Here is a 16938-nt window from a genome sequence, read left to right as displayed (position 1 = left end):
CAGACATTTACTTATTGCCAGAAAACTACAACACACTGCACTTTTTTGTCCATATACGTTTAAAAATACCTTTCATGAATTATCCAAAACAAATGCAGTCACAATAATGACTAAGCTAAGTGTTGTTCAAGCCAAAAATGGCATTTCATCCCCAGTGAAAACTAATCCCTCATACCTTCAGTGTGTTTCTTACTTATGTTTAGCAGTCATGTACAGTAGTGGTAGTCCTCGCTCAGTTAGTCTATTTGATGATCATATGTCTTCAAATGTAATAACCAAGTGACAACAGAAAGAAATCTGTAGTTTGGTGTTTCAACAGAGAGTAATGTACTGACTTTGCAAATTTTAGTCCAGCAAGGAATGACTTTGACTTTTGGCCTTGTACACATATACACTTTTCACGTTTCTTTCATTCCTATCTGTCAAACATTTATTTATTGAACTACATAACTTCACATCTATAACCTAAGTCTGCATAAATTGTCATAGGCAAGATAACAAATTGTCTGACACATATTTTCACACCCTCTGAGTTGTTATTCAGTATAGCTGAGAGATAAGACACTACACGTGTAGTAGAAGAAGACACGCAGCACACATATTGTAGCATAAAACTTCACTCTTGCATACTAATCTGTACACCCCATCAGCACATGCACATACACACACACACACACACACACACACACACACACACACACACACACACACACACACACACACACACACATGCACTCCAGGATATACTTAGAGGCTAGAAAGCTTATTCCAAAAACAGCCCTTAGAGAGAGTGTGTTTGTTTGTGTGTTATGTAAGAGAAGAAGTGTAGAAGCACTGCTCCTCCCAGACCACCATCCATCTTCTCATCACTGTCTTCATGACCTCAGATCCTGTCACAGGAGCAAACAGGTGCCACCACTCTTACTCAATAGGCTTGTTGTGGCACGCAGCTCCCCTCAGCCCCTTCCAAGCATGGTTCGCCCCCCCACCTCTGCTTGGTTCAAGTTCGCTTTACAGCCACCTCTTGGAAAGCTTTAAAAAGCTTCTGCAAAGTGAGTTTCCAGGCATCGGTGTAATCAACATACCACCTCTCTTCTAACTGCGGAGTGGGCAGGAGATTCTCCTTTTAAACCCCTGTTTATAGTTTATAAGTTTAATGATTTCAAACCTGCCTAGTGCAGCTTTTTTGTTGGACCAGTGCATCTACAATTTAGTTGTTGTTTAACTCACTGGATACACTGTCCATGACATTGTTTGGCTTGTTGACTGTGCAGTTTCTTGAGCAGTTTCAAGCGTATTTCACTTTAATTTCAAGCTCCTATCTGGCATTCTCATCGTAGCTTCAAAGAGTAGATCTCTGTGGTTATCAACTGGGCGGTGGCAGAGTACACCATAGACGCCCTCCAATAAGCACAGAGATGGCTTTGTCACTCACCAAGGTGTCAGGCTGGAAAGGCGGGAGCACGGATAAAAAGAAAGAGAGAGCTGGTGGTATAAACAGGCCTTACATAACTGGCCCGTGTTGATGCCAAGAGCCGGGGTGGCAGCTGACGGGGAATGGAGAGAAAAGTAGAAGTGCAGGATAATCAGAAAGGAGGCCCCACTGTGCCACCATGTTGAATCTTTAAAATAGGAGAGAGAATTATGAGTTGACCTAAACCTGCTGTGCTGAACATGACTGGCAGCCCCAGGATCAGCAGAGTATGTAAAGGGCTAAGCCGCCTTAGGGGCACTAGCTGAGGCTGATTGGCTGATGACCATTGTCTTTAAAGAATGACTCAGCAGTCAATGGGGAGAAGTGGGGCCTAAATTTGGTACACAATGCTCAAAGTGGTTGTTATCCAAGTTGTTATCTGAACCTGTTTCCTTATGTAAGGCAGTGCTTAAAACTGTCTATCATGTTACGTGATCTCTTGTCAGTTCTGCTAGGAAATGGAATCATATTTCAAACAAACACAAACCTAACAATGCGACAGTTCACTGCTCAAGTACAGCATGGAACATGTGACTTGCTTAGTTTGTACTTTTTACTGTTACTGTTGACCAAATATTTATTAATTGTCTAGATCCAGACTCGGGAACATGTTGAAGGAAAACTATTGTCGCTCATCAATACCTCATGTTCACTTTTGTTTGAAGCTTTCTTAAGTGTTTTTTTCATGGTAACCTATGGGCTGTATATTGTTTTAAATGTAATGCAATACTAGTGCTGATATATACTGATACCAAAACAATGCGTTTTTGATACCTTACTTTCAGGAATACTGGTGTGCTACTGAATCTGTTTTTCAAAAAACAAAATAAGCTAAACTTCTCTAATGTTGACTAAACATGTGGCAGCAACACAAGAACCCCCCCCCCCCGACCAAATGAAAGACAGCCTGACATTGGCAAAATATCATCAAGAAACCAGAAACTGTGTGATGTGATCAAAGAAGGATGAGCACCAGTCTGAGGAAGCATCCGATGCCAACTTTCAGTATTTGTCAGCATTTGATACTCTGGACACATTTCAATTACCAAAAAAGTACTGAGGTTTGGTACGTAGACCTGTTCAAACAGACACTGTGTAGACAGAGATCAGGGCAACAGTTGTTGCATGCTGTTCCTTTTGCCCGCGGCATATATGACAGACAAATGTTGACAAAATGATTCCCTTTGCATTGGTGAAGAAATTGAGTTATTATGGAAAGAGTCATGAGGTCTATTTAATATGGTAATCGTGTAAAGCTGCTATCCTGGAGCTGTTGACTCTGTCTGGAAAAGTCAGCCTGCTTGCATAAGTCTTCTGCTGACTCTTAATCAGATCACTATCAATGAACGACCCTATCTTGTCAACAACATGATGTTAACAGCTTGAGAAACAAGCAAGACAAACTGTTGCATAAAAGAGAGGAGCAAAACAACTCCGATTTACTTAATGCATTAAGTGTTCTGCATCTCTCAGGACTTAAGTCAGGTGACCCGCAGAGATTCTCTTTAAATAGCTTTCACTGTTTCATATTTTCATAGATTTTCTATGCAGATAACGTCACTTTAGTGCTGTGCACTGCACTTGCATGTTGTTTCACTGTTTGCATGTCTTTCCCCTCTCTCATAAACTTAACTGTGTTGAGCTAAACCTGGAAAGAGTCTTACGTAACAAGCTTTCAAAACTGCCCTAGAATCTATGTATGTGATAACTCCTGCTTGCATCGAACCCACCACACCTCTCCTCCCACTTTTGGACCCTCCCTCCTCCCTCTCACACCACACGCTCACTTCGTGCCGTTCTGGCACTGAAAAGTAGGGCAGGGTTTTCCTCTCTCCCTCTTCCTCTCCCTCTCTCCATTGCTCACCCTCTGTGGGCTGATGTAACAGTGTTAGAGCTGAGGCGCAGTGTGCCCTCACTGTAACCACTCAGCTGATTACAGGTCTTATGTAAGGAGGGATTGTCGAGAGGAAAATGGGACAGAACATATGAGCCTGTTGCAGAAAAACAACAGCTCCGTGCCTACAAGGCTTTCAAACAAGGTGGCCCTTTGTACAGTCGGCTATAGGCAGAACATTTCCTTCCTCACTATGACTTCACAATCCTCTTACTCATGAGGGAGCAAACTTCTCTGTTGCATAGTTGCAAAGTTAATAAAAGTAGAAATCTGTGGTCTTCTGCAATCACACAGGTGTAGTTTCGATTGCAGGGCAAGTGAGTCCAATTCCATGAATATTGTAATGTTTACACAGCAGTGTGTTTTTTCACCTGCATGTGGAAATTTCTGTACACATTTGTTTGTGTGTAAGCATGTGCACACCTGTACAGTATATGCATGTATGTTCTCAGCAGGTATGCTATGGCATGTCTGTGTGTGTTAACGTCCCACATAGTCCTCAGTGATGTATGTTTACTATTGTGCATATTTTGCTTACAACTCATATTTAAGTCAATACAATTGACTCTTTATCAATAGTTTTATTTTTTATTGTTTTATTGTTGGCTCTTCCATTCATATATAGGTATATATTTTGTAAATAGTAGCCTAGCTTTTATAATTTCTTGTACTTGCACCGTGCACTGCCTGGGAGTTTGACACAGCAGCATTTCACTATACAGTCTTGTATGCATATGTGACAAATAAAATCTCTTGAATCTTGAATCTTGAATCTTGGATCAGGGTGCCAGAACCGTGTTGTGCCCAGGGGGCAGAGAGCAGATGGTGTAAAATCAGGTGAGCACAGTGAGGCCTGACAGCTTGTTTTCCTGGCGCTGTGAGAGGAGGGTTATGTAACAGCTTCTAACAGAACCTCTTGCTCTCAAGGCAGTGTAGAAACTACAAGAAAGACCACAAAACAATGATAAGAAGTTACTAAATAACAGATGACATCTTATACCTTGAAGACCTTGTTCTCTGATCAAAGTGAAATTTCAAAAGAAACATCGCTGATAACATATAAAAAAGAAAGCAGAGAGTAGTGTATAAACTCTCTCTTCTCTAACCTTTCTTTTAAACACAGAGAAGGGTAAAACACACTGAAATATTGCTGAAAGTAAAGTACATGTTACATGTATTGTCCTCTTCCTTTTTATTTCTCTCCAGCGGTCATTCTTCCAACGGTTAACGGGGGACAACAAATCTGAAAAATTCTTCAAGGTGTTTTATGAGCGCATGAAGCTGGCCCAGCAGGAGATCAAAGCCACTGTGACGGTCAATACTAGTGACCTGGGCAGCAAGAAGAAGGATGAGGAGCCACCAGACAAAGACACACCAGCACGCAAGAAAGGTTAGGGGTCACCAAACCTAACAGAGTAAATGTCGGATCATACTCTCAAGGGAATCACGACACCATTATACTGGGAATAAACCTTTGTTGTCCTTTCATCTGTGTACATGACATTCAGACTCTAAATGTCCTATATATTGAAACTGAAACTGCCACATCATTTATTTAGTTTATTCTTCTTCTGAAGGCATTGATTTCAGTCTTTTAATTCAGTTTGAGGTCATAAAATCTTATGTTTTCACTGGTCAAGAGATCCAAGAAAATACTTTTTTTCACTTTATTTAAGAAAAATAAAGTGAAAAAAAGTATTTTCTTGGATCAGATAATAATTCCTTAAACTAAAGGAAATCTCTCTTCCAGTGAAAACATGTTTCCTTGAAAAAAGCCTTTGTAAATGTTAATGATTTTAAGATTAAATACATGACTTCTTATTCTTTGTAACATTGTGTGTTATCTCCAGTAGTTGGTGTTTGACTAACTCGCTTATTCCTGTGGCTAGTCAAAGACGTGCCAGTGGTGGCAGTGGTGACCGAGGAGGTGAAGGAGCAGCTAGTAGAGGCTTCCGCTGTCACCAAGAAGGCCTTCACGACCTACCGCCGCGAGGCTGAAGCAGAAGAGCACCAAGCGGCTGCTGATGGCTCCCCTGTACCGACGGCTGATAAAGGGCAGGAAGAAGGCGAGATGAGCGTCATTATCACCATCATGCAGCCCATCTTACGCCTCATGCAGCTGCTCTGTGAGAACCACAACAGAGATTTGCAGGTCAGCCATTACTCAAGGGGAATTGTTTGTTATTACACTAGACAACCCCCCACCCCCACTCCGTTTGCCTGCCTGCCCTGGCCCTTCACATGCTAACATTTCCTGACCTGTGTTCTGAATTTCTATCACCACATTCAGTTACACAGAAACGAAACCATGTTGAAAATAGGCACCGTTTGCAGAACTACTTGTTGCAGCTGTTTCCATATCTGGTATGTCTTGGTCTGGTTTCACTATGAGGAGTGTGTTGGTGTTTAGTAATGGCTAGCACAGCAGCCCAGACAGTAAACTTCCTGTCTTGCACTGATTCTGTTTATACATAAACCCAGGCCAGGCCTTCATTAAAGTATAGTTGGCTCGGTGCTGAATCGCTGCGTCTCGCCCGGTCTGACCCAGTGTGGGTGCAAGATATTGATTTACTGCTAGCCATGCAGCACAGATGATCAACGCATTGAGATGTTTCTGTTCCTTCACAACACATTGCACATCACTGCAGTAATTGTCTGGTTGTTGAATAGAATTACATACTGAAAAGTAGATGAGCCGTCACGATTCCTAACTTGATATATTTAATTGTTATTTCAGAGAGAGAGAGAGAAGACGTTTCAGATTCCCCGAGTAGAAGCTTAAGGGACAGTTTCTGGTACCAAATGTCTCTTCAGACTCTGAAACCATGACTAACCTGCTCAACTATAAGCTGCATTAATCTTTTTTTTTTGTCTCCCCCTGAAAATGTGCTGTGTTTTCACTCTGTGGGACGTTTACCATTTTGAAGTTATGTCTCTATTATTTGTAGCTTTAAGAGACATGCGGTGTTGTTTAAAAAAAAAAAAAAAAAAAAAAAAAAAAGATATACCACACTGCCTATATGGGGGATAACATGAGCCCTGAGAAAGAGGCATATGCCAATATGAATCTTTATTTTATCTCCATCCATCTCCAGAACTTTCTGCGCAACCAGAATAACAAGAACAACTATAATCTGGTGTGTGAGACACTTCAGTTCCTGGACTGTATCTGTGGCAGCACCACAGGAGGTCTGGGGCTGCTGGGGCTCTACATCAATGAGAAGAACGTAGGACTCATCAACCAGACTGTGGAGAGCCTGACTGAATACTGCCAAGGTCCCTGTCATGAGAACCAGGTGATACATGTACACACAGAGAAGCAGACATTTAACTATAGTAGTTGGTGTTTAGTGTCTAGTTTGTCTTGTCATTTATCTAACTGTATAAAGCCTTTTTTTCATGTGGATGTTCAAATGTTGTTCTGTTCCACACACTCAAATTATCCCCAGTTTATGTCAGAGTGACCTTTTCATTTCAGTAAACATACTGGTGGTTTTGTTTGGGCCGTATTGTAATTAGTCCTTTTCATGCCCAGCACTCAGCTGCCACACTGAAGCTATGCAGTCGCTTGTCTTTTTCCAACAGTGTAACACCAGCCTACTCTGGGCAGTGTGCCTGTGTTTGTTCTTTGGCATGGATTAGCATTGCTTGGTCTTCTCACATGATGGTGGCATCCTCTGTTCCTGCTGCTGTGGGGTCATTTTATGGCAAGTGTGAAACTGGCATGGCTAAACAAGCAACTGGCTCAATACAGACACTGTTTGAACTGATTTCAATTCCCTCGAACAGTGTTAGAAGGGGGAATGCCAGACTAAACAAAGCTCTTTGTTCATATGTACTGAGAGGAAAAAAAGAAGGAAACTGGTTGAATTATTTTTGTCTGTGTTTTATGTATTTAGTTTGTGTGTTATTAAGTATCTTTGTTATATTGTATCAAGATATTTCCTCCAGACCACTTGGCTGCCACATGCCAGTGTTTAATTTTGGGGAGTGACATGTGTTTGCCAAAATAAACAGTAATTTGTGAGTACAAAGCCAACACTCATGAAACTTGGCCATCAGTTATGAAATGTGGCCTGCCTCATCAGTACATGACTGTGCCAGAGTTTGCAAACTTCATGGAATTTGATTGATATGGTGCACCACAGAAGTATAAAATACCTGTTTTTTTAGCCAATAATTGTTTACTTGATAATATTTTAATCTGGAATGCTGATCAAAGCTGCTGTTAACCAATCAAATTCCAGCTGCCTAAGAGCACAATTTTACTATCCCAATCTTTTTTAAATTTTGAACAGCAGTATGTTACTGCTATTCAAGAATCATCTTGAGAATTTCTTGGTAAGTTTCCAACTTGGTAACCTGCTGTGACAAATTTTGGCCTTCAATTGCCATTGAATATAATAAAAGAAAATCCTTTGATCTGTGATTTTTCAGCCAATATCCAATAACGAAATATTTTTGCAGTCATCTTTATAATGGAAATCCAATCTTCCACAAATTTGGTTTGCATAATTTTGTACTGTGTTGACAAATATGTGGCAGAGCAGTTTCTCATTCTGCCTGAATACTACTGATTAGTGCTAGTTTAGTGATATGTGTTCTTATCTGATCATAATTGAATACATTGGTCTGCTGTACTCTATGTTTACAGAAGTTATCAACAAAACTCAAGCAACATCAGAAAACATTAAATTTTACATAAATGTCCTGTTAAACAGGATTCTGCCTTTTAATAAGAATGTTTCTACTGGTTAAAACTGGTTACTCTTCTGTTCCAGTCTATATTTTTATTTATCTTTATTTAATTTGTTCTTCAGAACTGCATTGCCACTCATGAATGCAACGGTATCGATATCATCATCGCTCTCATCCTTAATGACATCAACCCCCTAGGCAAGAAGAGGATGGACCTGGTGCTGGAACTCAAAGTGAGTGATCATCAATGTATTCAATGCTTCTTGATTTGTAACACTTTTATGGTTACATAACCAGTTTGTTAGTCTTTATTTTTCTGTTTAATGGTAATTTTTTTTAACTCCAGTGGAAAATTGTTCACATGACAAAACATCACATCTTGCCAAAGAGAGTTGGATTGTTGAAAATAAGAGTTTGAAAACATGAACATGAGACATGACATTCAAAGTCATACAGGCAGACGTGAATCACTTAATTACAGAGTTACTGTACCAATTACATCACTGATAGTAGTTCTGAAAAATAATAATGTAGTGCAGCCACAGGTTTTTATGATTATGATTACAGACACACCCATGTGCTATAAACTACTTGGCTAGCTAGAGCTAAGACAAACTCTGTAGCAAATAATTCCAATAAATCACTAAATGGAAAACGTCTTGGAACACTGTTATTATCATGCCTGATCAGGATGAAGTAAGAATATTTCTCTTTACTAGTCATTGATTTACTGCTTGTGTGATGAGCATCAGGTAGAGAAAATAAACCACGGCTGATCGGTGCTGTTCTCTCTCCTGTTTCATCTTTTCATAGAATAATGCCTCCAAGCTTCTTCTTGCAATTATGGAGAGTCGACATGACAGTGAGAATGCTGAGAGGATACTGTACAACATGAGGCCTAAAGAGCTGGTGTGTGTGTGTTACATCTTGCAAATCATCACAGAATTAAGAAGGTTTAAGTGGACATCTATCTGACAGTAGTCTATTTTCTTGCAGGTGGAAGTAATCAAAAAAGCCTACATGCAGGGTGAGATAGAGGTGGAGGAGCCGCAGGAGGGTGAGGATGGAGAAGAGGAGCACTCTGCATCTCCACGCAATGTTGGTCATAATATCTACATCTTGGCACATCAAGTAAGCCACCAACTATCCATAACATTAGCGTGGAGACAGACACACCCATGAGCAAATGCTGTAGCACATAAATGGCCATATAATATAGTACATGTCCAATGGATTTTCAGTAGCCTCACTGTTACTGTATGTTTGTGTCATTTCCAAGGGCTGCTAAAGACATGTGATACCTGCCGCTCTACACTCAGCTCCTCTTTTTCAGCCCTCAGGCTGTGCACTGCTCAATAGCAGAGTGTCTGTTCAAACCATGATTTAGGTTAACGCCAACAGTTATGCAACACCTACTGTCAATCCATACCCCGCAGCCTTGTGCTTGAATGAATGGAACATCTTGGATTTAAAGAAAGAATAAATAGCATGTGCTGTACCCCGCTGTTAAATACCAACAATGTTGGCTCAGTGGTGCAAGTTAACACGTGTACATATTTTAAGCAAACCCGGCTGGTAGTAATAGAGACAATCTTTGTGATGATTATCAGTCTGATGATTATCTGTTGAACTGTTATCAATGGTTTGATGTTGTTGTCGTTTCAGTTGGCCCGTCACAACAAGGAACTGCAGGCCATGTTGAAACCAGGGGGGACGTATGGAGAGGGTGATGAGGCCCTGGAGTTTTATGCCAAACACACAGCTCAGATTGAGGTCAGTTGTTGGGTCCATGTCCCAGCTAAACTGTGCCATTTTGGATCTGCTGCTGTCATTTTTGTAATTTATTATTTAATTCACTTTTTTTATATATTCCCACACCCTCACTACTGTATGCCCACTATCTAAGATCTATTATAAGACGTTTGTGTTAGCCTGAGAAGATTGCAACATGTTTTTGCATTACAGTTGACTTGAGGCATGTGATAGTGTTTTTCTTGGCCCGCTCTTGAGTTTCATTGTGTACCTTCACAGAATGAAAAGCACCTTCGGCATGTTTGCACGTTTTCCTGTGTGAGCTTAATGAGACAAAGGAATGCTGACTGTTGACAGTGTTCTCATCTTAAGTTGTTGGTTCAGTTTATCGCTTTCATAAAGTAAACAACTTTTTTTCTCACTGCAAAGTACATTTTGTAACAATAACCAGTCGGACCATTTGAATTCTTGAAACAGCCTATTTGCATATTAAGTATTAACACTGAGTTTTACAGAAGTACAGCACAGGCTCAAGGTTTTGCCCGTCCCAGTGACATAGGGTGTGTGATTGGTGGCTGCTGCTGTGGTTATGTCCAGATTGTACGGCTGGATCGCACCATGGAGCAGATAGTCTTTCCCGTGCCCAACATCTGCGAGTTCCTCACCCAAGAGTCCAAGCTGCGTGTCTACTACACCACAGAGCGGGATGAGCAAGGCAGCAAGATCAATGACTTCTTTCTGCGCTCTGAAGACCTCTTCAATGAGATGAACTGGCAGAAGAAGCTGCGAGGTACTCAAGAGGCTACTGGTAACACAAACACCGTTCCCTGTGCGTTTTTCTCCTCAACTCTTTATTTCTTAGTGCCTGGTTTACACGCTTTCCTCTTGCATCCCTCCAGGCCCCTGAGGACCCCCCATCCCTCCCCCCTTGACACTTAAGCCCCTTTCAAATATACATATATAAATCTAACAGGAACTTAGTCAAATTTCCCCTACTTGTCATTCTGGCAGTTCCCAACTCATGATCTAATAAGATTTCCCAAAGTCTTCCTCCACCTCACTTGTGATCATAACAAACGGCACAATAAAGGATATGAAGACTTCAGTCACCAACCTTCTAATGTTACAACAGAGATTATACAATTAAAAATGGCAGGACAGTAGATATAAAGGATTGCACTCCTCCCTTGAAGGTATTTCTGTGGTGTCTAACATATTAGCGCTGAAATCAACATGGACAATTCGCTACAATAATAAAAAAAAAACAGACAGCAACAAGGGAAACTACAGCCACACAGTGTCTGGTGATTCCAGGAACTCCAAATATGTAAATATAAATAAAGAAAAATCATAAACATTTAAGACTGTAAGACAGGTCTAATCCATAACTTTAAGTTTCACTTGTTGAACTGTAACTGTCTGCGCCTGAGTAAAACAGGCTTAATTCACAGACATTACACCTCATCATGTTTGATTTATAATAAACAAAAGTCCTGGCTGCTTTGACAACCCGTAGGAATATGGGACAAGCCTGCTGCCTGTGCTCCTTCTATCTGGCAGTCTATGCATAAGGACACAAAATATTCACCTGTTAAATCACACACTATTTAGCCAATCTGTATGAGAACACTCTCCTTCTGTGCCTTTCCCAACTGGCTACTGTTTTTGGCATTGCTCCAATCCTTGGCAATTAGAAAAAACTGTATTCTGTAATGGTCTTGTCATCTGTAAACAGGTTCAAAACTTTTTTTCTATACTATTATTAGCTGTAAACAAAACACCGACTCATCCTGACCAACAATGTTGCAGGTTACATGTGTGAAAGGGGCTGCACTCTGCTTCTTTTTAGCTTTGAAGCCTGGAGGGATGGATGCAGAGACAGCATGTAAACCTTGATAAGCAATGTATAAACCTATTTAAAATACAGTACAGCATGACTTAAGTAAAGGTTAAGATGTGATTGCAATATATATTCTGTAAGTTTGTAAATGAATGCTGTGTACAGCCAAGTGGGAGTGATGTCAGATATGTGAGTGTGATGTAGTGGATGATTAACACAATACTTGTAGTCAGAATGTAGAGTGTTGCAAACAATTTGAGGTATGATTACAATGTCATGTTCCCATATTTCTTCTCTCTGAAAAAAATAAGGAAATGGAAGGCAAAAGAATATGTTCTGGCAGGAATTCATGTGGTCAGAGTATTAAGCTTAACACCATCCATCCTTTTTTTAGTTTTGTGCTTCTGTGTAGAATGAGTTGAGGGCGGAAATGGTGAACTTTCAAGCATGAAAGGTTGATCAACTAGTGTTTGAGAGGTCATGTTTACATGATTTTTCCCCTGCAGGACAGAGAGAGAACACAATTTGGATGACTTATTTTGTATTCTGCACACAAGTGTAGAATGTTGTGTCTGGTCTTGGAAAAACAGAAGCCTGTCCCAGTCTTATTTTAGTTTTAAGGTATTATTGGTATTTCTGCTTTACTGGACAATTAGCAGAGATGGATGCAACATGTGATAAAAGTCAGGATATTGAGCTTAGGGTGCATCTTAGCCAACTCAGTTAGCAGGATGCTCCAAGTATTAATGGGATTAATGGGATTAATGGGTCGACCTGATTAGTCTACCTGCCGGTTTGAGGTCAACTTACATCCACAGATCGAGGCTGGATAGTGAATGCAGTTTAGCTTCCAAGACAGAAAGTGTGAGATCAGGAGCAGGATGCTAGTCTCTTTTCATTTTAATCCATAAACCATAGTTGTGCAGGCCTGAACATTATTTTGAGTTTCCCTTTCAGCAGGGTAGGTCCCTATTGACCCCCTGGCTGATGATGACTGCAGTGAAGTGACTGTTTTTGTTGTTTTGTTTCTCTCTTGGTAGAGGAGCATGTTGTGGCCTGTCCCATGGTCAGGCCTGAAGGCATCTGGTTTGTCTATTGTGTGTTAACACGTGACAATAACCAACTATCTTCTATCTGAATGAATCAGCACAGCTGGATAATTATTCCGCTGTTGCTAACCACTTGTCATGAGTACATTGACTTCTGTTGCTAAAAGTCCCCACCCGCAGTTCTTCTTTTCTAATGAACAGCCTGGCTCAAAATAGCATTGGCCATGATACTGATCTCCTGACCGAGGTCTGAGTAGGCTGGATGTGCGTGTGTGCACGAGCGAGTTTATGCATGCATGTTCATGTGTTTTTTACTCTCCTAAAATTAGAAAATCATTGAGTGTATGTGAAATGTGCATGATAATTGGTTTTGTGTACTTAAATGGATTTAAGTTTTGCCTGACTTTACCCTTCAAAATGAATCCTTTGTTTACAGTTTTAGTGCTTATAATGGCACTTAAAACCATAAAGACCCCTTCTGATTCTGTTTGATTAATGTGTTTCACCCAAAATTTACTAGATTTCTCAAATCACTAAGTAATTAAACACTCAACTTTGGAATGATCAAAATTAAAGCTGAGTTGAAAAAACATGGAAAAATGTTCTCTCTCTGTAGAGACACATGACAGACATTTGCCACTGAGATTAAATACAGACGGGTGACAAATTAAAGGAAAAACCAGTACAGGTCTGAATGCTTGACCTCCACAGTGAGGGGATCTGGTGGCTTTGTTATGCTTTAGGGGGCATTTTGTTGGCATGGTTTGGGTCCACTTGTCCCCTTAGAGGGAAGGGTCACTGCAAATCAACACAAAGTTGTTCTGGGTCATCACCTTTATCCTATGATGAAACATTTCTACCCTGATGGAAATGGTCTCTTCCAGGATGACTATGCCCCCATCCACAGGGCATGAGGGGTCACTGAAGGGTTTGATGAAAATGATGTGAATCATATGCTATGGCCTTCACAGTCACCAGATCTCAACACAATTGAACAACTATGACAATGCTCTGCACCACCATCATCAAAACACCAAATGGGAATATCTTGGGAAGAATGGTATTCATCCCTCTAGTAGAGTTCAGAGATTGTAGAATCAATACCAAGGTGCATTGAAGCTGTTCTGGTGGCACATGGTGGCCCAACACCTTAACAAGACACTTGTTGGCTTTTCCTTTCATTTGTCACCTGTCTTTATGTTCATCCATCAACATCAACGTCTACAGAATATGAAGGCACATCCCCACTACAGTTAAGACAAAATTAATTCTATAGCTCAAAATCTTTGCATGTTGCTCCTCTTTGGTGTGAAACACTGAACAGTCATTTTGTGTTTTACTTTTGCAGTTAACTAAAGTGTTCAGTGAAACCTTTAGACAAATGCTTTCTGGTGTATTGTACATTAAACGTAGAGATGTCTGCAGGATGTTTGGATGCTGCAGTGCCTGTGTTAATATGCATAAATGCCTTGTCCTTCAGCCCAGCCCATCCTCTACTGGTGCTCCAGGAACATGTCATTCTGGAGCAGCATCTCCTTCAACCTGGCTGTTCTCATGAACCTGCTTGTGGCCTTCTTCTACCCTCTAGAGGGTGTCCGAGGAGGTTAGTCTGCTAAAGTCTTCACCTTTTAAACTTTTTCTTTCCTTTAGTCTTTCAACACAGCAGCAGATTGTGTAATGGGGCCCTAATTGATCTCTTGTGTATATGTGCACTGTGATGAATGCAATGAGTCTAAGTATTACAGCACAGGAAATGGGAGTCCATGGTACAAACAGTGACTGTTCAGGCAAGGCCAAGGGTGCGGCGGGAGGAATATAGTACATATTGTGCATTAACAGAAACCTGTACGGCAAAGATGAACAAGAAAAGAAATTGAGTCATGGTTTTGTTAAGCTTTTTATTTTAAGGTCTGGGGGATAGCATTACACCCTTGCACATTTCCACCCTCCGGGTGCAGCTCCTCGCTGCCAGGTTAAAAAAAAGAAAAAACATCCGGTGGCTCAGTGCATATCAGAGCTAGTCTAAACCAGGCAGTGGAGTAGAGGCCAATATCGTAGGTACTATCCTGTGTCAGAAGTTCAGATTGTGTCAGTGAAAAGCTCCTTCCTGATATTTGGACAGGAAAGGGCGTTGTGTCTTTCTGAAACTAACAGATTGGTTGGCACACCTACTTGCCACAGTGATTTTCAGGTGTGAAAATGGCAAATGCTACAATTGCCCTGCAAATTCTATCCTCTACAGTCACTTTCACCTTTGTCCATATCTGAAAATATAACAGTGAACTTAGAAAGGGCCTGCACTTTTGCAGGTTTGAACCTAAGGAGTTGCTGCTCCGACAAGAATTCCAGATCAGTTGTAAGGCCACGTCAAAGAGCTAAAAAAAATCATAGAAATCGTGCACAACATGAGCTAATCCAATTTGAAAACTGTCTGCAGATGATGGAATGCCATCAGGAGAACATTTGCTTGCTGATTTGACAAATGTGTCCGTGAACACCTACTAATATGGCTTGAGCATTTGCGTCCCAACATTCTTTAGTGTAATCACACATGTATTATGAGCAGCTGGTATGTGATCAGATCACATACGGTAATATGCATTATTAGTGCACGCATGCACAGGGCCTTACAGAACACTCTGTGCTCCCGTGCCTGTGGTTTGGGTGTAGCCTCACACCTCCCTAACCAAAGTGAGTTTCACAACAAATGGAGGTGTGATTAGAATGCAATGCTAGCCGTAGATTTGGGTCTTGAACTGCAGTGCTGTAACAAAAGACCAAGACGGATTTATTCTTAATTAGGTCCTGACCTGTTTATTGATACTGTACCTTTTCTGAGCTTGACACTGACACACGACTTAACATGTTATCCAATTCTTCTTCTCCATATGCATCACCTGTGGTAATTAGGCGTGTGCCTGTGTGTGTACAGACTTATGTAAATACTGTGGTCTCCCCACAAGGCCAGAATCCCTAGCAGAATAGCATAGTACCGTCAATGTGTTTTTAACATTCAAATGACCAACTGTGCAGTTGTACAATCATCTTTCATTGTTCAATGACATGAACAGGATCTTTCATCTTCACCATCCATCCCATATGACGTGAACGGCATTGGATTATACAATGTAACTGAAAATCTACTCTATATAATAATTGGTTTAATCTTTATGGTTCAATGGGTTTAACTATTATCTGTGGTCAGTTCTGAATGATAACTATAGTATAATAATAATAATAATAGTCATTGATATTTGGATTTCATGATACATTTTTCAACAAGAACCTTTCAATAATTTGCCAACCCTGAACCATTTCAGATGCTAGATGTAATACCAAATTAAGTTTAATGAATATGTATAAAGTGCATAGAGCTAGACAATTCTCCAACATTTGGTGCGGCCAGAAAAACCAAACTTTTTTACAAAGGCATGGAGTGGCAAAGACAAAAAAACAGAGGTAAATCAGCTTCTTTGTTAGATCTACATATTTGACCTTGTTCCCCACACCATATTAACCCCTGGTCAGTTCTGTCATGTGGCCTAAATTTACAGATTAAGGTTGGGAAAATCTGTCTGGAGTTGGGTCACAAGTTGTAACAGACAACTTCAGAGAGATAAGTTATTCCTGTGTGACAGGAGTTTTTTCATAAACCAAAGGAAGAAGTGACAGTCATGAGTATGTTTTTACTTGCGGTCTCAGTTTTCTGTTTGTTTTGCTGTCTCTGATTCCTTTTCTTTTTTTTTCTCAGTTCTCCTTGAGTGCAGTATTTGTGGGGATGTGAAAAGCCATGGCCATTAAGGCCTCCATTGTTCCAGAGCAGAGTAGCAGAGAGAAGACACACATTGTGATTCACATAAACTTTCAATTGTTCTGTCTGGGGTCAAACGGCGAGGTCCCTTTTGTTTGAACTTCCTTGCAGCGGTATAGAAGAGACAAAAAAAGAGGTTGTTAGCCTAGCTCCAGAAACTGCATGTGGTTTTTCAGTGTCAAAGGTCTTCTGAGAGCTTAGCAGTTCATTTCAGAACATGTCAATTAGTGCAAGATAGGTTAAGTAATGTTGGTTTAAAATTGAAGCCAGTTATCAAGTGAAAAGAACAACATCTCTGCCACTGTTAAATTGCACAATGGTGAATATTTGATGTCTACACAGATGCATACACTCACATTCTGTCCTGGATTCATATGACCTCAGACATTTCTTGTTAATATTCAAGCCAACTGCCTGAAA

The 16938-nt window shown here is 40.6% G+C and overlaps 1 protein-coding gene across 11 annotated transcripts in view; it reads left to right on the top strand.

Moving 5' to 3' along the window:
* Positions 1–16938, top strand: part of itpr1b (inositol 1,4,5-trisphosphate receptor, type 1b) — an 87165-nt gene that overhangs the window by 53568 nt on the left and 16659 nt on the right. For 7 of the 11 annotated variants that reach the window (XM_044348852.1, XM_044348847.1, XM_044348850.1 and 4 more), the window contains 9 exons: positions 4575–4758; positions 5258–5520; positions 6464–6664; positions 8189–8299; positions 8880–8975; positions 9063–9197; positions 9732–9839; positions 10416–10647; positions 14188–14310. In XM_044348852.1, the coding sequence (XP_044204787.1) occupies positions 4575–4758; positions 5258–5520; positions 6464–6664; positions 8189–8299; positions 8880–8975; positions 9063–9197; positions 9732–9839; positions 10416–10647; positions 14188–14310 (1453 nt within the window). The remainder of the gene's footprint in view (positions 1–4574; positions 4759–5257; positions 5521–6463; positions 6665–8188; positions 8300–8879; positions 8976–9062; positions 9198–9731; positions 9840–10415; positions 10648–14187; positions 14311–16938) is intronic. The other 4 variants (XM_044348854.1, XM_044348848.1, XM_044348853.1 and 1 more) reach the window with 1 other exon arrangement.

Source organism: Thunnus albacares, chromosome 4 (genome assembly GCF_914725855.1).
Source record: "Thunnus albacares chromosome 4, fThuAlb1.1, whole genome shotgun sequence".
Taxonomy (NCBI): Eukaryota; Metazoa; Chordata; class Actinopteri; order Scombriformes; family Scombridae; genus Thunnus; species Thunnus albacares.
Note: the sequence above shows the minus strand (reverse complement) of the source record. Positions and strands in the feature narration are given on the sequence as shown.